This window comes from Agelaius tricolor, unplaced genomic scaffold (genome assembly GCF_023055355.1).
Source record: "Agelaius tricolor isolate 1412-34295 unplaced genomic scaffold, bAgeTri1.0.p SCAF_13, whole genome shotgun sequence".
Classification (NCBI taxonomy): Eukaryota; Metazoa; Chordata; class Aves; order Passeriformes; family Icteridae; genus Agelaius; species Agelaius tricolor.
In genome coordinates this window covers 16,040,109-16,063,285 of record NW_027269273.1, presented here as the reverse complement: position 1 = coordinate 16,063,285, position 23,177 = coordinate 16,040,109, and the positions used below count along the sequence as shown (strand labels likewise).

Sequence of the window (23,177 nt, the reverse complement as noted above, 5' to 3'; positions counted from 1 at the left end):
AGCAGTAGTCTCCAGCATGTCTTACACCACAGCCATACAGTAATTTTCAGATTTTCATTTTTGAGAACTGAATTTAACTGAGACCATGCAGAGCCCTTAACTTCTTGCTTTCTCTCACTTGTGATCAAAAAATAGCAGTGTAAGTGCATTTTTAGAATAATTCTAAGGACTTTTGAGGAGAAGCATATGCTCACTACATACTCATGTAGATGTACAATAATATATATTTTTCCATGGAGGGGGTGTGTGGGGCGAAAATCCTGTAAATAAGATTATTTAAAATACAAAAGCAAAGAGGCTAATAGAACAAAGGGAAATTAGCCAAAGTAGTTCTTTCTAGAAGAATACATGAGAAAGTTATTTTGATTTTAGATACTCTTTTTTAACATTAAGGACATGATTTTAGCACATGGAATGAGTATTCAATGTATAAATGTTTAGACACCTGTTATTCCTTGGGGGAATTAGTGATACTTCACCAGTTTGTAGGAGTTATGGGAGAGAAATCCCACAAATTCTGCCCATAAAAGACATACTAAAGTGTAAATTTTATTGTTTGCACTGCCTTGATGGGCTTATTACTTTTCCATAGATATTTTTAATATAGGCTTGAGGGCATTCTCATACAATAAACCAAAACTATTTCTTTTGTAGATGACCAACCGAAATTCTTATAGACATTCTCAGTTAGATCCAAAGCATTCCAGGTACTTAGGTTTCTCTGTGTAAGATGCACTATCTCAAACTGAACTACCATGATGTAGCTCTTTTGAAGTTATAATTTTGGAAAATAGTATAATTTACAGTGACAGTGGATCTGAGTTTGCTGGACAATGATTCATGTATAAAGAGGTTCATGTGCTTAAACTTCTCAGTTTACATAGTATCAGGTACACCTGTAAATGTCAAGATCCATAGGACTCTCTCTCTAAACAAAAGGTTCTTGAATATGTTAAAAACTGGAACACAACACCCAATGACATATCATCCTATAAAATTTATTTTTAGGAAAAGAGTTAAATGGAGAAGAAAGAATGGAATTATTTAAACCAGAGACTTTTATGATTTTTCTCTGTGCTGTTACTTATGTCTTCACGACACACTCATAATTCCAGAATGGCCAAACATATTATCGAGTTTTCTCCAGTGTTTTGTTTCCTGAACTGGGATGAGGCCATGCCAAGTTTCAGTTTCAAGAAATTATTTTTATGTTTTTACCACTAACCAAGTTGTAAATTTCCCGGGGAAAAAAAAAAAAAAGTTTCTGATGGAAATGTTGACACAACATTCCGAATAGTGTTGCAAATGTGACGCTGTGCTACAAATTGTGCTGAAATGATTTATAACATTTCCAATAATTTAAAAACTATTTTAAATCACTGCCAGGTCCTGCATAATACATGAACCTTGACGGATTCTCCAACAAGTATTAGGTCACTACACATTTCAATTTCCCTCTTAATGTTTAAAAGGTTGCATCTGGCAGTTAAAAGACTAAAACCTCAGTCAATGGTTATGGTGTGATAGATACATGCTGGAATATTATTTTCACCCGGTAGCTTTCTGTAAGTAGGTCATACAATTTTACAGTGCTCTGAAACATCACCAAAGAGCTTCCTTACACAGTAACTCCAGAAACTGACTCTGAAAGAAGTTGCACTAAACCCTAATGGTTTTTTAAAATTATTATTATGGAAACATTGTTTCCTTACTAGTCTACATGCAGTGCATCATCTAGGGAAGACCTTCATAATTTATTGTAGAAGGCCATTTTCCACCCACTCTTAAGGAGTTTTATTTTTAATTTTACTTTTATATTTTCTTATTCAGGACCAGATATTTTTAGAAAACTTTGCAGGCAGGCACCTAACACAACATGTCATCCACAAGATGTGGAAAAGAGGATGTTGAGGAGACGTGTGGAACAATCAAGTTTGGGAAGATGGAGAATGTCTAGCTGTGCCTGCTTGAGTAGATGCTCAGGTAGGTACTCTGCCTTTCCCTCCCTTGTGTGGTACCCTGTGGGATGTATCCCATGGTATTCTGTCGTGCCATGCTTGGGTAAAAAGTGATGTTTGGGTGAAAAGTGCTGTTTGCTGGCCACAGGTGAGAAAACCATCACAAGGAGTATTCAAACCCAGGAGTAAGACTCGATGGTTCTGATGGGTCCCTTCCAACTCAGCATATTCCATGATTGCTGAACACTTTGACATGGTGAGAGGCCTTTGGCATCACCGGTCAAGACAGCGTGGAGAAAACCGAGCTTTAAGTGCGTACGTGTTATCATCTTGTTCTTTAATATAAATTCCTCGCAACATCTTGTTACATGTACAAACTCAACGGGAGGACAACATCTGTGATTTGTTCACGCTGCTTCCATCGCTCACACTAATTATGGGAGGCTCAAGCACAGCCCTCTTCCCCCGGCCCGGGGGAGCGTTCAAGCCCCAAAGGCTGCCCTTGGGGGGCTCCCATCGGGACAGGTCACATCGCCCCGCGTAGGACCCTAAAGGCCGGCGCGACCCCCCGAGGGCGGCTGGGGGCCCCCGGGAGGCGCCGGTGGCCGCTTCCCCCCCGCAGCCGCCTTCCCGCCCAGGGGACGCGCCGCCCCCCAAACTTTATCGCCTTTCCCCCTTTCTCTCTCCCTCTTTATTTTTTAATTTTTTTCTCTTTTTTTCGTTTTTCTTTTCTTTTTTTTTTTTTTTTTTTTTTGAGGGAGAAAAGGTGGGGGGAGCTCAATTTCCCACTTGCCAACAGCAGATAAAAAAGTGGGGAGGGACCTCTTCTGTCACAGCCTATGTAGATTAACCTTTCAATTAGCTGTTATCAGGTCCTGTGTCTTAGCACCAGTCCTCGCAATCTGCGTCCGCCCGCACCGGGGAGGCTGGAGGTCTGGGGTGGGTTTCTGTTTTAATTTCTAAATTAATGATAATTGCTCGCGTGGCTCCCCTCCCCCGCCGAGAGCCGAACGCGTGTGTCTGATCTGCCCGTCCACCTTTTAGTATTTTGGAGTGAGAAGAGGAGCCCCGCGGAGGAGGAGGAGGGGAGACAAGGTATTCTCTCTGTATTCATCTTCTTTTTTCCCCTCTCGCGGAGGGGCTTAGGGAAGGTAACTGGTGCAATCAATCCGCTGGCTGGGGATTCCCTCCACCCCCTCCCCGGCTCGTCTGGCTCTCCTGGCTGGGTCTCTTCAGTGTGTATGTGTTTGGGGAAGGGGGTGGGGGGAGGCTGTGTTGTTGTTGTGTTCCTGGCTCTGCTTGCAGCCAGGAGAGAGAGCGAGCGGGCGAGCGAGAGACAGAGCGGAGAGAGCGAGCGAGCGAGAGAGAGAGAGGAGCCGCGATCGCGTTTCAGGGGCAGCACATTCCGCAGGAACCGCTGCTGCAGAAACACACACGGGCAGAGAAAGGAGGTCATTGCAAGCAAAGGGGGGAACCTGCATCGGAGGTTAGATTCCCAGGAGTTTATGCGGGGATAATAGGGAGCATGCGATGGGGTTTGTTTTGCATTGGGTGACAGGCTGCAATTTGCCATAATAACCCCCTTTCCCTCCCCGCTCCCAGCGCAGGGGGCTTGTCACTAGGCTGGGTACTTTTTTTCCTTTAGCATCGGAGGCTGATGCACGTGTTTGCAGACACTTGCGCTGGGTAAATGCATTGCAATGCTCTGCGTTTTGCAGGGGAGGGGGAGCAGCAGCAGGGGGTGATGGCTGGGCTGGATGGGGTGGGGAGAGGGGGAATGGAGTGGCGGAGGGAAGCAGGGGATGGCTGAGGTTTTTGTGTTGCATGTTCCCACCCTGTCTTTCTGAGGCGGCAATTGTTCCCTCGCAGACGGGTTGACAGAGAAGTCCCTGTGCTTCGCATGGCGAAACTTGCAGGGACCTGCATGTGGCTGCAGAGCCGGGAGTCATTGTCGTCGTCCCCGTTTCCACTCCCTCCTCCCTCCCTCGGTGGTGCGGGGTGTGTGTGTGCGCGATAAGCGGCTGCCAGTGCCAGGCACCTTGGGAGGGTAATGCTGCGAGCACGCCGCTCCATCTCGCCCGCCCGGGCGAGTGCCAGCCTCCGAGGCACGCGCGTGACGCTCAATATTTAAGGCGGCTCATTAGTGTGTGTGGCGCGCCCGCCCGCCCTGCCGAGCTGGTTCAGGCGGCCGCCGCCGGTGTCTCGGCAGCGCTCGCGCTCCCGAATAAACTTCGGGAGCGAGCGGCTGGGGCGGTGGCAGGGGGGGTGAGGAGGCCGGGGGGTGGCGGACGGGCGGCAGCGGCAGCCAACGGGAGGGCGGGATTGCGAGAAGCCCCGTCCCCGCTCCCGGTTTGTGACCAATCGCGAGCCCCCGAGGCCCACCCGTGAGGCGGGTGGGTGGGCGGAACGCGCGAGTGTGTGGCGGCGGCGGCGGCCAGTGTCAGCGGCCGGCCCCGCCCCCTCCTGCCGGTGGGCGGTGCTGAGCGCGCAGGGAAGGGGCGCGCCGCGCGATTGACAGGCCTTGCCCGCCAATGGGAGCGCCGAGCCGGTTGCTGGGCGGGACGGGGCCGCTGTGGGCGGGTGACGGACAGCCCCCCCCCCCCCCGGCCCGTGAGCGCGCAGCGGCGTGCGCGGCGCGGGCCAATGGCGGGCGGCGGTGGGCGGGGCGCGGGGTAGGTAAGGTTTTAATGAGCCTCCATTGGGCTGTAATCAGTGTCATGTCGGATTCACGTTAAGTACAACAGGGCGAGACAAAATGGCGGCGTAGGTGCGCCGAGTCGCGCGCGGCGGCAGCGGGGTGGTCGCGGCGGCCGCGGGCGGCGCGGAGCGGGGCAGGCGGCCCGGCGCGGCCCGGCGGCGGGAGCGGCGGAAGAGCCGGCAGCAGGGGGAGCCGCTGCGGCGCCCGGAGGAGGCTCCTCCCCCCGCGGAGGTGAGTGGTACCGGGGGGGTCTCACCTGCCTCCCGCGGGGGACGCGCGGCCGCCGCCCCCGGCCCCGCCCGGCGCCCCGCGGTGCGGGTGCGAGTGCGAGCACGGCCCCGGGTTGCCCTGGCCGCGGGTCGCCGTGCCCGGGGCAGAGCTTGCGGGCTGGGGGCTCCCGCCTCGGCAATGGCAAAGCCCGGAGCAGGGCGGGCAGGGCGCAGAGCCAGCCCCGGCTTGGCCCCTTCGAACGCAACAATGCCTTGGCCCGAGGCTCTAGGCGTTGCACATCTCCGTGGCTGGGCTAATACTGTGAAAACCTTGAGTAAGTTGGGGAGGGGAATAGTCCAGGCTGGCAGTGCCACGTTTTGGAAGTGATGTTCACGTTGTGTGTTCTTTGCCCGGACCTCACCTCTCGTACTCTGTCACTGGACATTGAAAATAACCCCCTCTGGCAAGGGCAGACGGATACCCACCCTTGCTGTTGAAAACCACGCTCCCAAGAAGAAGTATTTTCAGCTCACCTTTTTCCAGGTGAACTCTTGGCAGTGAATATTACCTTCCTATATTTCCTGTTGTTCTCTAGTACTGTATTTTAAAGTGCTCAGAACTTCCACAGTAGAAGGTGGGAAAGGTGAATTTGGGTGATTTTGCTGCTGTCATGTTGTGCTGATGCCGTTTCCTCTGGTGGCGCTTGCTGCTGTCATGTTGTGAAATGATTTTAAGCGTATGATCTCAGAGAAGCTCGTGGGGTATCTCAGAGCACAAGCACTTCCATCAGTTCGTTTCACATGTGCCACTCTTCTCTCCACACCCCCGAGTCTTTGGTGCAGTTTTGAAGTTACTCTAGTGTCTACATATCTGTATTTTTAAAGCATATAGATGTGTCCTTGCCCTTTCTTATTATTGGAAACTGTATGTTGTGTAAAGAATAATACAGTAGCTGGCTTCATGACCTGAGTAATTTTAAGAGGAATATGCATGATGGGAGTCCTTACCAGGATCTGCTTTCTCCCCATTTCTTTCTAGGTCCATGTCTTTTGCAATAGAAAAACAACTGTGTTGTCTATTTTGCATCATTAATTGAGATGGGGGTGGAATACAGAGTTGATTAGCTACAGAATTCTAAGTAGTGGCTTGGAGCAAGGAAAAATGGCAAAAATGGAATGCAATGGCAGTCTTCTCTTCTTCCTCCTCCTCTGCTGCAATCCTTACCTGACCCTGATGCTGCAGCAGAGAGCTGGCCTGCTGCTGCTTCTCCTGAGTGTGTGCAGAGCAGGTAGGAAGGAGCAGAGTGAGATTGAGCTTCACAGGTCACCGGCAGATTGCACAAATTGCTGTCATCTCCCCTGGCTGCATCTTCTCCTCACCCCTTTCTTTTCGTTTTTGTTTTTTTTTTATAGCTGTGTTAACCTTAGTTTTTAAAAGTTTAACTGCCTTTACATTTATGAAAGCTGAAGCAGACTTTTCCTTAATTTAAAAAAAACCCCAACCTTTAGATTGTATGTTGTGATGTTTGTGTAGTAACTTTTGGTTTTGGTTATGAAGAGAAGTGTACCTTTTTTTGTTGCTGTTTTTTTTTGGCTACACTACTTGTTTTCACAATCTGGATCACCTGGAAGCAATTCCAGGTACTAGTTCAGTCTGAAAACCACCTTATTAGAGGATTATAGGATTACTGATGACACCTGAGATTGAAGTGTTCAGTCACTGCCTTCTTTAATTATAATCATCTGTGCAATAGGTGTGTGCATTATAAAGGGCACATTGGCATTCATTCTAAATCCCAAGCTGAAATTTTGCAACTTCTTTGTATTTATCTGATAATTTATGACCTAGGCAAAGGGACAAGCCTTGACTAGAGATGGTTTTTCATGTTTTACAGCTAATGGCTTATACTTCACCCTCGAATGCTTCTGTTCTCTAGCTCTTCAGTGGCAGACTTGTTAATAGATTTGGTCAGTAATAGAGTACAGCCAAACTTTCTCAAATGCTTTTATTTTCAATATAAGATGCCATAGAGCGTGGAAGTTGAAATATGACAAATTACGTAGAAGGAACTTCTTGGCTCTTGCCAGAAAACTTGGAAGTTGTCCTGTGCATTTAACACTATGCAAAATCTATTTTGTGATTGAATGAGCGCTGCTGATGGTGATTAAAAGTTAGTTAATTACAAGGGGAGGAAGATTAATAAATAGACATGAGTACCTAAATAGACTAATTTATAATGACTTCTTTAAAATGGTATTTCCTCAAAATCTGTTTGGATAATCATCACATTTTTTATATTAAATGATGTATGCCACCTATTTGTAGTTTTGGTAGAGTTGCATTCTAAACTTAGAAACCTGAATGTAACTTTGTATTTCTGAGTATCCTTTTATATTGAATCTTGCAAGATTGTTTTTAAAGCTACTTGTTATGTCTTATCTAATCACTTTGCATGTAAATGTGTGTATTTCTGTACTGCTGATCTTGGATCAGTCTGTCTTGATTTCTGAAAGATCTCCTTAATTTATAGCTCCAGGATATAAATTGTTTTGGTGGGGAAGGTGTTTGTTAGTGAGGAGTTATTCTGTGTCTGGTGTGTGGTAGGCTTTGGCATGGCAGTCATGGAGGTCAGGGGGCTGCACTTCAAGTTCATGTGCACCCCAAGTGCCAGAGTAAGAGAGGCTCTGAGTTGTGGCAAAACAATTTAAAACTTGGCTTGCATGCGCTCTGCATGATTCCTTAAGACAGAGTGCGCTTGGATACTGTTGGAAGGTGTCTATTTAAGATGTCTTGATTTTTGCTCCTGAAATATCCTGTCCAGTGCATTGGAAACTCTGTTCCTGCTGATCCACTCCACTGGAGTTGATTTAGTAGGTGCTAGCATGCAGGAGGTTGTATTGCACGTAAGGAGTTTTAAGTAAATAAGTAAAAATGTAGTTCTGAATGTATATGGCTGTGAAATTTCTGTACCAAGCAGTAGACTTTATATGAAGATATAGGTTTATGCTAACCTTTTGCCACAGTCATTGGCCAATAAAAATTCCTGTAACTCACATGTTATAGCATTTATACTGAAATGTTCATCAGTGTCCAGGAGCTTGGAACAGACCCTGTACTGTGTGTTCTGGAATTTAATGGAAGTGATGTGGTTGCTTGTATGAAATTTAATATAACAGTACTGCAGTAGATGTAAAACTGAGACAAGTATGTCTGACTCAGCAAATGCAGTGTTCAGCATTTAATTAAGTTTTGACTGTCTTCATTAAGACTTAGAGTGGAACAGACTAGCTAAATAACTTTAAAAGTAGCTTTCTAGGAAGCTGGGGCTTTATATGTAACTACAGAGAACTTTCAAATCTATAGGACGAGTGTATGAAATAGTCTAAATGTGAGTGAGCCTCCACTATATATAGGGTTCTGCTTTGCTGTGTTATTGAATTTTCAGTGTCAGATTTGTGAGAGAATTTGTAGGATTTATAATACCATGGAAACTCTTTCCTTCCCTATATTTGTCTGCCTTTTGTAGCTATGGTGTTATTTTGGAATTATCTGAAAACAGTGAGTATAAACAATTCTGTTAGGGAAAGAATGGCTTTTGCTAGCTGGAGTAAATAAGAAAGGTCTGTTTACAGAACAAGTTATTGTTTGCTTACAGATACTTGAAATGCACAAAACTGTTATCAAATTCAGCTTCCATGAGTACGGTCTGGAAGCAAGAAACAGGATCCAACCCATGTAGATCAATAGGGTTCAGTATGTGAGCAAGTTAAGCATTTAGGCCCTGCATTTGCATCAGGAATGTGTCTCGGTCTGGCAGTCACTCAAATTTTCATATTTAGAAATCTGAAGTTGTTTAAGCTTTGATCAGATTTGAGAAGGACAGAGTCATAAAATTAATTGATTACTATTGACTGTTTGGGTATAGAAAAATTTTATACTCACCAGTAACCAGCTGCACTTCTGTTAGTAATTCTGTTGTGTAGGTATAATAATGTGTGAAACATGAGCTGGAATTTATATTTAAAGATGTTTTCGAGGGGTAGAAGACAAAAGAGGTTTAGGGCCAAAAGTATATATTGTAGTACTCTATCATCTTAGTAGTTGCAGAGGAATCTTTTTATGAAGTTGAAAATTATTTAGATTACTGTATCAGTTCAGGATAGACTACACAAATATTTTTTCCTAGTTATAATTTACTCAAGTTTTTGAACATGATTTAAATTCAGGATGGCTAGAATAGACATATAAAAAAATGGGGTCCAGGACTTGTGTAATCATAGATGATTTTGTTATCTGTAGGCTGCTTGCCATAGCTTTATAAATATACTTGCATATTAACTAGTTTGAAATTTTTGCTATGAAACTGGTGAATCTTCTACTTTACAAGATAACCCATGTACTGAGAAGGAATTTTTTTCTCTTCTGTTTCTTGTTTTTCTTTGATTTGAAGTAATTTTGCAATTCTGTGAATGCCTTCAAAAGTTCTCATACTTCATGGCAGGAAAAACTCATACTTCAAATATATTTGTTTATTCATTATGCAACTCCTGTCTAAGTTTAATTTGTGAGACTTTAAAATGGTTTTATTTTTTTCATGTGTTCCCAGAATGAATAAACTCCTCATCAAGATGTTCTTTTGGGTTTCTTTAATGAGTTTTTGTAGCCACTGAATTTTCTATTGGAGTGATGTATTCCATAATAAGTAAAAAAAGAAGTTTGTAAAAAAACTGTGAGTCAATAAAACGTTTTTCAATGTGATTTCTTTATGCATCTTTGTGCTGACAACCTGTTTATGTGAAGATGCCTCCTGTTATTTTGTTTTCATTTCTATTCCGAAGGGTTTGTATCAGAAATGCCTCTGTGCTGCACGCCGTAAAATAAGAAGTGCTTTTGTGATGCCTTTTGGTTTTGTAGGGTACCTAAATATTAATGAAGGATTTGATACTTGTAACTTGGTTCTGATATCTTTGGTTTCGATTTTTGAGTTGTGTAATCAACATGGGAGGACACTTAGAGACAGGATACTGTAAGAATTGGAAGTGGTTAATAATTTATCTTTCATTGCTTGGGGTTTGGTTTTCTGTTCGTTTGGGTTTTCTAGTGCATGTGTAACCCATGTAGAAATGATCTGGAGGCAGTTTGTTTTAGAGAGTGTTTTCAGATCCCTGACTGAATGGAAATTGTCCAACAGGTCAGTAGTAGGTTAAGTGTTGGGGTGATGGAATTTAGGAAAACTAAATCCACTGACTGTTATGAAAAGCAGAAGGATTTTATGGTGACTTGTTTGGTGTGGGGTGGGAACTGACAAATGTTTCATATAAAATTACAAAGATTTTTCTATACTGCAGCATCTATAGTATGAATGCATGTCTGAATGCGTTTTTAGTTTTTAATACTTCAGCATTAACTGTATTCTCTCCCTGCCTCTTGTTTTTTTTCTTTTTAAAGGTTGCAACAAACTTTCTTTTAAGGAGGTACCAGTGTCATCACAGATGAACCCCTTCTACATTTCTGTAACAGTAACATAATTGGAAAGTTTCAGTCAGGAGGTATTTCTCTGCTTTTACCGACTCCTCAGGGTGGATGTTTTTGCCATGCGTCCAAGCAGTTTGTGGAATCCTTTCATTTGTGTTTGAGGTGTGAACAGCATCTGAAAGATCTGCTAAAAGGATAAGGAGGAACCTCTATGGGTAACTCTTGGCTGGAAACAATTACTGGTCAACCATGGTAAAACTTGCCAACCCTCTTTATACGGAGTGGATTCTGGAAGCTATACAAAAAGTTAAAAAGCAAAAGCAAAGGCCTTCTGAAGAGAGAATATGTCATGCTGTTTGTGCTTCCCATGGATTAGATAAGAAGACTGTTTCAGAACAGTTGGAACTTAGTGTTCAAGATGGTTCTATTCTTAAAGTCACTAACAAAGGTCTTGCATCCTACAAGGACCCAGATAATCCTGGACGGTTTTCATGTGTTAAACCTGGCACTATTCCTAAATCTGTTAAGGGATCTAGAGGAGCTTGTAATGAGCTTCGTAATGTGGATTGGAATAAACTCTTGAGAAGAGCAATTGAAGGGCTTCAAGAACCTAATGGCTCCTCCCTGAAAAACATAGAAAAGTATTTGAGAAGTCAAAATGACCTAGCAAGTATTTTCAACAATCCTGCCTTTCAGCAGAGGCTGCGGCTGGGGGCCAAACGTGCTGTGAACAATGGGAGGTTACTGAAGGATGGTCCTCAGTATAGAGTGAATTATGGCAGTTTGGAAAGCAAAGGAGCTCCAAAATACTCCAGCACCTTCCCAGCTTCCCTTCCACCTGTCAGCCTATTACCCCATGAAAAAGACCAGGTAAGTCTGAAAAATGTAATAATGAAAAACTGTTCTTGTTATCCTTTGTTTATTTACCTAATACAAAAGGAATGATTCTTTTTGTGCTTTATTTACCTGTTTAATTGTATATGAATGGGTATACATGTCCAAGATTTATGCAGAATCAGTTCTGGTAAACAAATTTTACTTCCCTCCCTATGTCCTGCCATTCTGCATTGGATAGTTTGCTTTGTGAATTTTCAGTAGATGAGCAGAGCAGCAGGGAAGAGTACAGCTGTATGCTCTGTTGTAGGTGTGAGATTGTTCTGTCTTGCCTGACAGACTGGTGTAGCTGAAATCTGCAGTGTGATTTGATTGTGGCCTTTTACCTTCATTTTCTGCTGGCATATACAGATTTTCTTGTGGTTTGATGGCCTGAGATGCCACTGATAGGACTCAGGATGTTGAAGACAGTTAGAATTATTATTTTTAAATGATATTTGTATGTAAATAGTGAGGTTTAAAATGTCAGTGAATAGAAACTGGAATGAATGTTAATATTCTAGGAACAGAAGTGAAGGTGTCAGAGTGACAATTTGAGCTGAACTGCAGTATCCTCCTTGTGTTTTACTTTTGTTGTGCTCCCTACTTGGATTTATTTTTGCTGTTACTTGGGTCTTGTTTTGGAGTTAATTGTTCACAGAGTTTCAGCCTTGAGGGAGATAGGGCTATCAATTATTTTTTTGTTTATGAAAGGATAGTGTCAAAGACATGTCTGCAGGCATTGTTTGATCATTTCCCATTTAGTGTGGTGAAGTGTGTTGGGAATTTTCAGTTTTCTTTGGGAGAAGGCAAGTCACCTGTTGTAGTCAAAATGGCTTACTTAAAATATTTCCAAGTTGATGGTTTGGGGTTCTCTGTTTTCTTTTTTTGTTTTTGTTTTCCTCTTCTGGCTAGTCAAGTTTCATGGCAGTTGTTTTAGACATGGAATAGTCCAGACAGCTTTGCTATTGTAGAGGTGCCCCCAGGGTCTCTTGGAAGCAGCATGATGGTTTTCAGTGGTCTTTTTCCTTTGATGGTGAGATGCTGGGGGGTGCAGAGTAGAAAATGCTTGTGTTGGAATTATTTAGTAAGGTCTTCAGGAACAGTTGTTTGGGGAACCATCCGAGGTGAGTAGTTGTAGCTTTATTTTTGTGAGCTTCTCTAAATGTATGTTAAATATGATTGCATTTGTGTATGGATATCTATTACTGTCAAATTGGACTTCTCAGGTATTTGAGGGATGCATGGAGCTTCACGCTCTATAATCAGAATGGAAATTCAAAAGTGCTGCACACTGTGCAATTACTGCTGTAGCTGTACACTATAAGCATTTAATTACTTGTAGTGATAAAGCTGTCTAAGTACTTTGGGTTTCTACTGTAATTCTGATACTGTAGTGACATGAAAAATTTGAGGGCTGGAGTACTGAGCAGCCCAAGCAATATGAATTTTGTAGAAACAAAATTCTCCCATGTTAGGCTACCTACTGGGACTGGCAGCCTTTGCAAGGAATGTTAGATGGGTCATGGTGCTGAAAAAGCCATTACTGCCATACTAAAATACTGGTATAAGGATAAATCTGTCTTCTAGAAGTTAGCCAAACAAATCTGTTCTCTAGCAAGTGCTTTGGCAAGAAATAAGCTTTCATTTGGGTGCCTCAAAATTAGCAGTGTGACTTGCGTGTTTAAAAACTGGCATACGGTTTTTCCTGACAAAAATAGTTTTGATGTGAGGTTGGTGAATCAGTAGTTCCATGTTAGTGTAGTTTACCACTTAGTTGTGCTAAGTTACTCAGGTTACTGAGCAAATATATAGAGACTTGTTTTAAATGTGGGATTTTTACTGTTCTTCATTGTGTATGGCTTTAAATACTTCAGGGACAGTTCTGAAAGTAAGCGTACATAAGTTGTCCCTGTCACTGGGATGTGACTGCATCTTCATTTGAAATTGATGTTAATTTCTATATAAGCAGGATGACATTGCAAGAAAACTGTTAGACTATTATTATTGGAAGCATTTAAATGACAGTGTCGGGCATGTCAAGATTATTTATTGAAATTAATAAATGTATCCAACTGGCATCTCTTGGGAATGGCTAACATTTGACGAGATTGGCTTATTTTAAAGTTACTTTGGCACTTTCTATAGCTAGCACAAGTAAGAGATTATTTCTGTTGGGGTGGCTAATTTTGTATGTTTGTTTTGGTTTTTTTATTTTCAAATACTAGAGGTGATGTTCTAGAATGTCTTTTGTTGACTTTCCTGGAGGAAAAGAACGAATGTAAGGGTGCAGAGAAATATGTTTTGATGATTGTGGAAGTTTGAGTAATTTTGATTATCTTTCTTTCTTTAATACATAATTTTTAGCAGCTCATCAGGATGAGACAGAAGGCTTGGTCCACTAGAAGTGCATTAGAGGTCTCTCTTTGTCAGTCTGAACATTGTTGGGTACTCAGAGGACCAAATGCAGACTCTGAACCTTTGTTCCTGAGTGAAAGGTGATCAGAAGAGATACAGTATGGCCTGTGTGTGGGGCAGGGTGGTTGTGTTGTGTGTGGGTTGTTGTTGGCTTGTTTGGAGTTTTTTTGGTTGTTTGGTTTTGGGATTTCTGTTTTTGTTTGCTTGCTTCAATCACCCACCCAAAGCATCTGAGTATGTAGTGCACTGAGAAGATAAATACTGTTGAAATGCAGTGTCAGTGAATTCAGTTTTGCAGACCTGGAGCCTTGACTATGTGACAGGAGTGTTGAGTGGTTTACATTCTATGAATACTTGGAGCTGGGAGCTGGAAGTGCTAAACATTTGTCTTGGTGGTGATGCTGTGGAGCTGCTTTTCTCATCCCTATTAACTGGGTGATCCAATTCAACTAGATATAGTTCTCTTGTTTCATTAGATTCAGAAATAGCTGCAGTTAGTTACAGAAATACAGCAGCCATGTTTCCTCCTGTTATCCATAGGCCTGGAAGAAAGGATTTGGATAAAAATGGTGTTTTAAGTGTTATCCTGGCTTTTCTGGATTTGGGCAAAGTTGTATCAACTCTTGAGTTGCAGCAAGAGAAAGGATGCAGTGCAGCCGTTTAAATTTTCCCCTACTTGATCCCTTTCTATTCCCCTGTTTGTGGAGGGTTGCTTTTCCATCTCTGAATGAAGAGATACAAGTTCAAGGTTCATGAAAGATAGATCTTGTTGGAAGGTCAGGAGCTTTTGGCAGCTATATGGTGTCTAGGTGGTGTATTTTAAGTGTCATGAGTAGTATATCTTATAGTAGTATATATAAAGGACTTTGCAGTTATCTCAAGTATTCTGGTGGCATTGAGGTAAATGCTCACTTGGTGTCTGGACAGGTAAGTGGAATCAGACACCAAGTGCAATCAGAAGGTGCCTGATTTAGTGTTAACTGGGTGTGTGAAGGACAGCATCCAGCCAGAGATGGAGCTGTCTTAAGAGTAAAGGAAGACTGAGAACAGTGGTATCCTTCAGGATGAAGACTTACAGTGTCTTTTTTATGTCCTGAAAAAGAAAAACCCGGAAAAAAATCCTCCTCAAATAAAGAAACAAAAAAGCCAAAAAAACTACATGCACAAGAAAGCAGAAAAAGAATTCATTCTGTTGTGCAGCCGTTTGATCTCGTGCACTTCACTGTGTTGCAGTGCATATTTAAACAATTTAACTGCTCTTATGTGCTCTTCCTTATGCTCAAGAGTATCGTGCATAGATACCCTCCCTTTTGCTTCACACCTTTTCTCACCAAGCATTTCCTGAAAAGGGCTGTATGAATATGTTAACCAGAAAATGCAGTGTAAAAACTGGTTACGTAGTAGGGAAGGGTGTGAAGAGAGAGGAAAATTGAGTGATACTTAGCTTTTCAATAAGCCTTTGAAGCATTAAAATGCACTTCTGGAAATGCAGCAAAGTGGTATTTAAAACTTATGGTTAGTTTTAAGAACTTTAATGGTGTCAATTTTAGAATGGCAGTATTGCTGGTGTTTTTTTCTGCTTTCATTGTCACTTGGACAAGCACTAGGAAGGTTCTGCAGTTTGGGAGCTGCACGGAACCTAGTAAGTCTTGGGAGTTAGCCATCTGCTGAGCACAAGTGCTGTGTGACTATAAACTCAAAGAAACAGATATTTGTAGGCTGTAGGCAGCTCTTTATTTGCTTATTTTTAGACATAATTTAAAAGGATAAGTTGAGCTTTTAAAGATGAAGAGGGAGTGGCCATTGTAACATTATCAGAGGGCTGTGGGAATGCATAGTGTATCTCAGCAGTTTAATCTTTGCTATGTTCAGAATAATTAGTACTTAAACTTCAAAGATATTGTTCAAATGAAGATGGCTTGATGTTGGTTCTCCTCAATGCTCTCTTGAAGAGCTCAGCAACTGTGATTTTCATCTGATTCTTGGCATGAAAAAATTTACTAATCTCTTTCACTTTCAGTTTGTCTTTCTAAGCTGACTTTCATGCAAAACTGAACTTGTTTTATTAATTTTCCTTACCCTGAACTCCCATCTAATTTTGTTTTCACTGGCCTATGTACATTTAGCTTTTCAAATGTAACTTGGCATGGGTTGAATTTCAGTTTTCTGGTATGTATCTTGTGCCAGTGCAGACACTGGGTGTTCCTCCTTCTGTCTTTCAGGCAAAGGGCCAATCTATAGCGAATTGCGTTTTTGGCATTCAGGCTCCTCCTTGCTCAGTTTTTAAGCTTCCTGCCTTCCTGTGGGTAGGCAGCAAGAGAGTGTTGGTTGAGATTTCTTGTTGCTTCTGTTCTCTAGATTTCCACTGTGCAGAAACAGAAAAGGGGGCAGAAACGAATGCACAATGTGTCTTGCAGATGTACACGTAAGGGGATATTCGTAATGCTGAACTTTGGGAGCTGCCTTTATGTGGCATCTGGGCTTCTGAGGGTGAGTCTGAGCACCAAAATACAGTGATGTGAACGTTTCTAGAGGGCCTGCAGTGCTACAATTGAAGTGACTGTACACAGGGAAATGAAAGAGAAATCTAGGCTTGAACTTTGTCAGTCCATAAAATACTGTTGTCTTAGGATGTAGCCTTTGTTTTTCTCCTCAAAATACTGAGGAATGTTGGCATTACTTGGCAAACACAAAGTCTCCTGTTTGTGTTTCTCATTATTTCAATTCACAAGTCACCTTTATTTCTTGGAAGGGTGGCCTGCACCTTAACTGTGTGTAGATCTGGTCCTGGAAGTTCTGGGATGATTGCTAGGTTCTGCTGCTCTTGCATTTTGGGGTGTTTAGGTTTTGGATTTTGAATGATTTTTTTGGTGGATTTTGTTGTTGTTGTTTGTTTTTATTTTGGGGGGGTTTGTTTTGTGTGTGTGTGGTGGTTTATATTTTTGTTTTGGTTTTTTTCCAAACCTGTAGCTTCTGAAATGCTAAAAGTGCCAACTCTGGGCATAAGCCAAGGGAACACTTAGGATCCTTTTAACACCTGAGATACTGGAGCTTACCAGAAATTGAAGGGGAAAATTCTCATCATCCCATATTGTGGAGAAGCAACTCATACCACTGTACAGATGGATGTATATGGCTTTGGAGGCTTATTTTTATGTGGTTTTACAATTCAGCATGTTTGGACCAACCCAAGAAGCATATTTGTAAAAGCTTTCTTGAATTGTACGGTGGGAAGTAAGTTAAATACTGCTATTTCCTGAATTAGATTGGTCTATTCCTTCGTAAGGCAGGGTAGAGGTTAGTTTGCAATTTCTGATGCAACTTATTTTCTGCAAATAGGTTCATATTTGCAGTAGCCTATAGATCTGAGGGAAGACCCTACTCATTGTTTTTTTTCTCCCCTAAGCAAGATATCCTGAACATAGTTCTGCATGGTGTGCACGTGGTTCTTGTCTATTGCAAGGAGTGATTCCAAACCTTATACTGCATGCTGAAATTTGATTCTTTTTGTTGTTTTCCTTTGAAATTAATTGGTGTGGGGTTCTGCAATGAGTCCTATATTGAAACTGACAGCAGTGAGTTAAAGAAATCCTGTGTAATTCCAGCAGTTGTATTGGTGTTTATTCATCTATGCTATTTTCTGTGAACTCCTCTGTCTTAACTGGGAGTGACACTGAATTCCTAAAATAAGGTTAGAGGTTTTACTCTTTGCATTTTTCCTCCCAGACTAATTTTTCTTCCACTAGTTAATGCATGGGTATCTCCTTCATCAAAATTTCTTCTAAAACAATACCAGAAGGCTGCTTTAGAAATAAGGAGAGCTACATAGCATAATTTCTCAGTGCAGTTTTCTTTTCTGTTCAAAGTGTCTTTGCTCTTCAGTGTTCAATAGTAGTGATGGTCTTGACTCTTGGGTATTTTTTCTGTGTCAGTTGAAATGTGATAGCAATTCCATGTTGTTTCTTATTGCTGCAGGAACTTTATTGTAAAATGTGATGAAAAATCTTGATAACTTGCAGTTGAAGTTGTCCGCTATTTTTGGCGTGTTATTTTTTTGTCGAGAAAAGTATCAGGTATAGATTAACTGCTAATTAACTGCAGTTTTCCAATTTGGTAGTTGTAAATGGCATAAGACTCTCACTTTTGAAAGAATTTCAAGCTAGCATTAAGAAAAGACTGGTGCAAACTCCAAAGTTTTCTTTACAACTTTGAATCCATTTATGGTCCTGTTAGCAGCTTGGTTCTCTGTGTTCAGGACTAGATTTACCTGGGTGTAAGGGTAGACCCATGATCTGAGGGCCTGTTTGAAGCCAGGACACTAGGACTGTATGGAACGAAGTGGATGGAGTGCTGCTGTGTACTGGAACAACAGTATTAGGGTTCAGATGGTGGCTGTAGAATTTTGAACATGATGGCATGTCAGATCAGGCATCACTTAGCTAGCAGATCCTCTGCTGTCCTTTGTGGTTACCTGGTAAGTGACACATCAGCTTTTAAACTAGTGTGATGTCCTTCAGTTGCAACATGACTTGTATTTATTGTTGTTTTTCCCAATCTACTTGTATCCCCCAGTGAGTAATATTATCACTGGTATCACATGGTTTTTTCTGTGGGCTTTTTTTCCTCTCCAGGTTCTTTGTGAAGAGCTGAAAGTTTTGAATTTGCAGGCACAGCCAGCCTTTTTGAAATGAAAGGGTGTGACCTGTTACAGGGATGCCTGTGCAGGCAACTCCAGGGCTGCTGGGCTTAGTTCCAGGTCTGTGTGGATTATTTGGACTTCAAATGTGCTGTAGATAAGATGTTACATAAGGAAAAATCCTGTGTGGTGAGGGAAACTGCAGCCTTGTAAACTGTCTACTCTTATGCCTTGTCACTGCAGTACTAGCTGCAAATGTGCTTGAATTTCTGCTTTATTAAGGTTTTTGGGTCTAGAGGGGCACAGTCCCATTTTTCTACCCTCCTGCTTGTGGTGGTACAGTCCAGCAGTAACCAATTAAAGCAGTTCTAGGTGGCATAGGCTTGAGACTTCTGGTTTTAATTACAAGCAGGACTGGCACAGGAAAAAAGCTGTGTATGATCTCAGCAGAGGTGTCTGGTAGGCATGGCTGATGTCTCCTCATCTCAGAATAGGAGCAGAGCTAGCTTAAGCTGTGGTAAATTTGCCACACGTTTTCCACATGCTCTCCAGGAGTTCATTTCATCACTGGTGGTATTTTCAAGTTGGCGTCAGTTTCACATCTGTTTTTTCCAAAATGGTGCTGATGAGTGACTGTAGTTTTAAGAACTAATTTTTATGTAATGTCCATGTATCCATGGCAACACTAACTAGCAGTGTTTGCATTTGGCTCAATAAAAGACAAATGTCAGTGGCACCTGCGTTTCAGACATAGAGTACAGGCAGTTCTTAACTAATGAATAAGTAGAATCATAGAATTATTTAGGGTGGAAAAGACCTCAAAGATCAGTGAGTCCAACTGTTAACCTAGCACTGCCATGTTCACCCTTCAGCCATGTTCCTAAGGGCTGCTTCTGCATGTTTTATGAATGCTTCCAGGGATAGTGATTCCAACACTTCCTGAGGCAGCAGGAAGTATTTACATGGAACAGTTGAAAGCAGTACAGTCAAGACAAAATGTCCATACATGTGTGGGACTGTTGTGTTCAAGCACCTCTTTCAGAACTATCTATTGGGTGATTATAGTGAAGATGGAGACAGCTGTTTTTCAGATGGCAAAATAATGGGAGTTAACTGGTGTAAGTTGCATCAAGGGAAATTGCAGATAGATGAAGGAGAAAATCCTTTAAAATGAAGATGGAGAGACATGGAACAGGGACTCTAGAGTACCTACAGAATCTCCATCCTCAGAGGTGACCAGAGCTGGATAGGCAATGTCCTGAGCAACCTGATTGGTAAAAATGTGGTAATACCTACTTGCAAGTAGCGTGAAATTCTTTAAAATGCTTAGCATTAGTGGAAAATGAGCAGTAGTTAGAAAAGACATTATACAAAAATACAGTTAAGGGTGATGAAAAAGTCAGTGTTTGAGCCTGAAAAGATTAAGACCAAACTAAGCTCTGTTATGATCATTGAACTTAATAACTTAATAGTAGCTAGTTAACAAGTTCTATGCTTATGAAGGCTGCTGTATCACTGCCTTCTAGTCCAAATTTAAAGATACTCAGCTTTCATGTCCTACTTTGATTTTTCTCTCTTGACCTCTGAATGCTAGTATGCCTGCTGTAGGAGTTGGTTTAACAAAAATCTGTTAATGGTAGAGGAAGAGGACAGTGCGTTGACTCCTGCGAATAAGTATTTGGTTATCAGTCAGTTTATAAATATAAACACAGAGGTTAATGTAATAAACAATGGGGTTATATATAAAGATGGTATTTTCAGACCTGAATCTTTTTGCTCTGCCTTGAACTGTCTAGCTCTCTTCTCTTTCCTCTTTATCCAGTTGTAAAGACGGAATATCACAAAAAACTTATTAATGTTGTTTTGCAAATATTAATCTACTTTAATATTGAACAATTGTATAGTACACCAAATGTATTTATTTTTATGTTTGGCATGCATTCTGCTGACCTAGAAAAGGAGGCTTTTGGATGTTACAGATGTTTTCTGAAGGTCTGAAATTTATAGATAAATCAGTCAAGAAATGACTCAAGCCACATGCAGGATGGGTTCTCAAGGTAGCAGCATGTGCTGAGTGCCTGTAGGATGGTCTATTACTGTGCCTGTCCATGTATGTTTTAGCTCCATGCAAAATGGGGCTCATGCTCTCCTGGAAGCCAGTGACTGTGGCTCAGTCAAGGAATTGCTCCTGTTGGCTCACTTGACTTACTTGTCTGCCATGCACTTAAGGAAGGAATTCCTGGTATTTGTGTTCAGTAAGTTCTGTGCTTTGCCATTTGGAGTTTTTGTGACAATGGGCAGTTGTTTTTGCTTTATGAATTTGTGCACTGTGTTTAAAAACCAGTGACTAGCTGCTCTTCTTGCAGGCATGTTTTTAGTCTGTCAGTGGAGAGTTGCAGCAGTCTTTTCTGATCTGAACACGAGATGGGTGGTAAGAGTCTTTTATTTGGATTAATAACCCACTGCAGGAATCTTTCCTCTGTGTTCCCAACTTCCTATACTGCTGTGAATTCAGGATGATAGCTCAATTCTGACTGTGAATTCAAGTAAATAAATGTGGCTTTATTCAGCCTAGAATTGACAGATTTTGTTTTATGTCTTCTGGAAAATACTAGTGATGGAAGAAAGCAAAACTACTCGTTATCTGCTTACATGAACCAGAATCTGAATGATTTATGTTTCTGTCTCAATATTATCTTTGGATGTGTTTTGAAGAAGCCTCTGCATGACTTGTTTTCTAGAGAAGAGCTTGTAATATAGCTGAGAACAAGCTCTTTCCATTTCCTGATATCTGTCTGGTGCTAAAATTCTAATTTGCTTGATGTTTTGCTAATGCAAATTAGTTTTGCTAAAACAAGTGTATTTCTAATTTTATCAGAGGTTTTGTATGGAATTTACTTTTAAAGATTAATGCTTTAAAATTTTGTATTTGCTCTCATGTAGCAGGGGAAGGGAATCATAAAATAGTTTTAGTAACTAAGTGGTATTAGCATTGAATCTCTTATTTTGCTTTCCTGTCAAAAATATTTATCTTTGTTTTAGTGGACTTCTGTCTTAGCTTTCAGTTTCTAACAGCAACCTTAATAGCAAATTCCTTCCTTTCCCCACAACACATGTATGTTTCCTTCACTGTTACTGGTACTGTGAGACCAATAGCTTCAAATAAGGTTAGCTTTTGTCTTTTATGTGCACAGCTAGAATGATTTCCATTGTTATTGCTTTCTTAGGGCATGACAACTTGACTTTTTCTTATTTAAGATATACATTTAATAAATTTTACCAATTAGAGTAGACATCTGTTTGGAGATCAGCAGCAATCAAAATCACTTGTGAAGAAATTGTTGGCTCGTGATGCATCTAAAATATTTCTGGAAGTTCAGCTTCTTTTAGCTGTTGCTAAGAGATAAATTTTCATTGACATGAGTGATGTGAGGACATGTCAGCATGCTACCAGTTGTTTTATAGGCAGTCAGCTCTGCCGCCTTGCAGATGGTTGGAAAGCTCTTGGTAGAGGATAAATGTGTGCTGATTATCTCATTGAATTAAGGTAACCTTTTGTTGTTCATTGAATTCTGCAGAGCAGGCACTGAGCAGCTGCTCTGCTGTTCAATTCTGGATTTAGTGAATACAAAGGTTATGATAAAAGGTGTTGAGTCCTGTTCTAGGTACTGTAAGAATTTCTTATTTCGTACTTCCTTTTAAGTGTTGGTTTTTACTGGATTGGTAAGTATGTTCAACATGTTAACTAAACTGAGTTTTTCAACTTTGAAAATATCAATAAGCATGTGGTGACAACAAAGATATTTTCAAGCTTTGAAAGCTCTGCATTTCTTCAAGTGCTGCCAAGGGGACAAGCTCTTGTTTCTGTCTGATTAGACTTCCCTCAAATATAGTTTAAGCAATCTGATGATTGTCAAGTTCATAAATATATTTACTTTGGATTACATTTATGAGTGTACACCTAATCTATGGGAGTGTATTTAAAGGTCATAGTTCACTGTCATGTTAAAGCTTCCATGTAGGCTTGTTTTCCCCATCCTTTAGAAAACAAATTAGTACACAGAATTTTATTAAGGACTGTTTTCAGGATTTGGAGTATTTCATTTCTAGAATGATTTTGGAAAGGGATTGGGGAAGGAATCGTAGCATTCCCCAGACCAAGCTTAAAGTACTTGGATTGCAGAAAACATTTCTGGATTGTTAGTGTCTACACACTTTTTCATAAAACAATCAAGGTCTTCAGATCAGTATAGCTTTGTCCAAGAAAATTCTATTTTGTAAGGATCAGAAAGTGAGTTATTCTCAGAATATTTCAATTGCTTCATAAATTCAGTGGGTAAAATATAAATCAAAGAAGGTATTGTTCTGTTAGCTATATATAAAGGAGCGTGCTTGTGTACCTTGCTAAATAGAAGGGGGTAATAGACACTTCTTCATATAGACCCTACGTCTAAGGGTTGGTGTCTAAGGCATGTTATAGAGAAATGTTTCTCACATCCAGTTCAGGTTCATCTTCCCTGCCCTGTTTTGATGTAACTTTGACTTCATTCCTGAAAGCTTTGGGGGTTCATTTATTTTATCAAGTATATAATGTTCTACAGGGTTCTTAGGTTTCCTTTCAGCCCACATCATACACGGATTAGACTTTGACCAATAAGCAGTTGACCATCTTCCATGCAGTTTCAGGAAGCATTGTTGGGCTGCTTCTGTAGAAACTATATTGTTCAAAAACTAGAAATTCTGTTTTAATGCTAGGATTAAAATGAAAAGAATCTATGTTAAATGAATTTTGTTACATAAAACTGTAACACAATGGGATATGATATTCTCAAACCCAGGAACTGTTTTTTTTTCTGCTGTAGAAATACCACGGTCAAATGATACACCTTTTGAAATTAGGTAAAAAGGA

General features: G+C 41.2%; 1 protein-coding gene across 7 annotated transcripts in view; it reads left to right on the top strand.

The window, feature by feature from the left end:
- The first annotated feature begins 2,663 nt into the window (after nt 1–2,663).
- KAT6B (lysine acetyltransferase 6B) overlaps nt 2,664–23,177 on the top strand; it is a 103,632-nt gene continuing 83,118 nt past the window's right edge. Inside the window, exons 1-3 of one of the 7 annotated variants that reach the window (XM_071438852.1) lie at nt 2,664–3,053; nt 4,695–4,887; nt 10,315–11,211. In XM_071438852.1, the coding sequence (XP_071294953.1) occupies nt 10,591–11,211 (621 nt within the window). In that variant the 5' untranslated portion in view covers nt 2,664–3,053; nt 4,695–4,887; nt 10,315–10,590. Of the gene's footprint in view, nt 3,445–4,694; nt 4,888–10,314; nt 11,212–23,177 lie in introns of those variants that run through there. The other 6 variants (XM_071438854.1, XM_071438853.1, XM_071438850.1 and 3 more) reach the window with 6 other exon arrangements.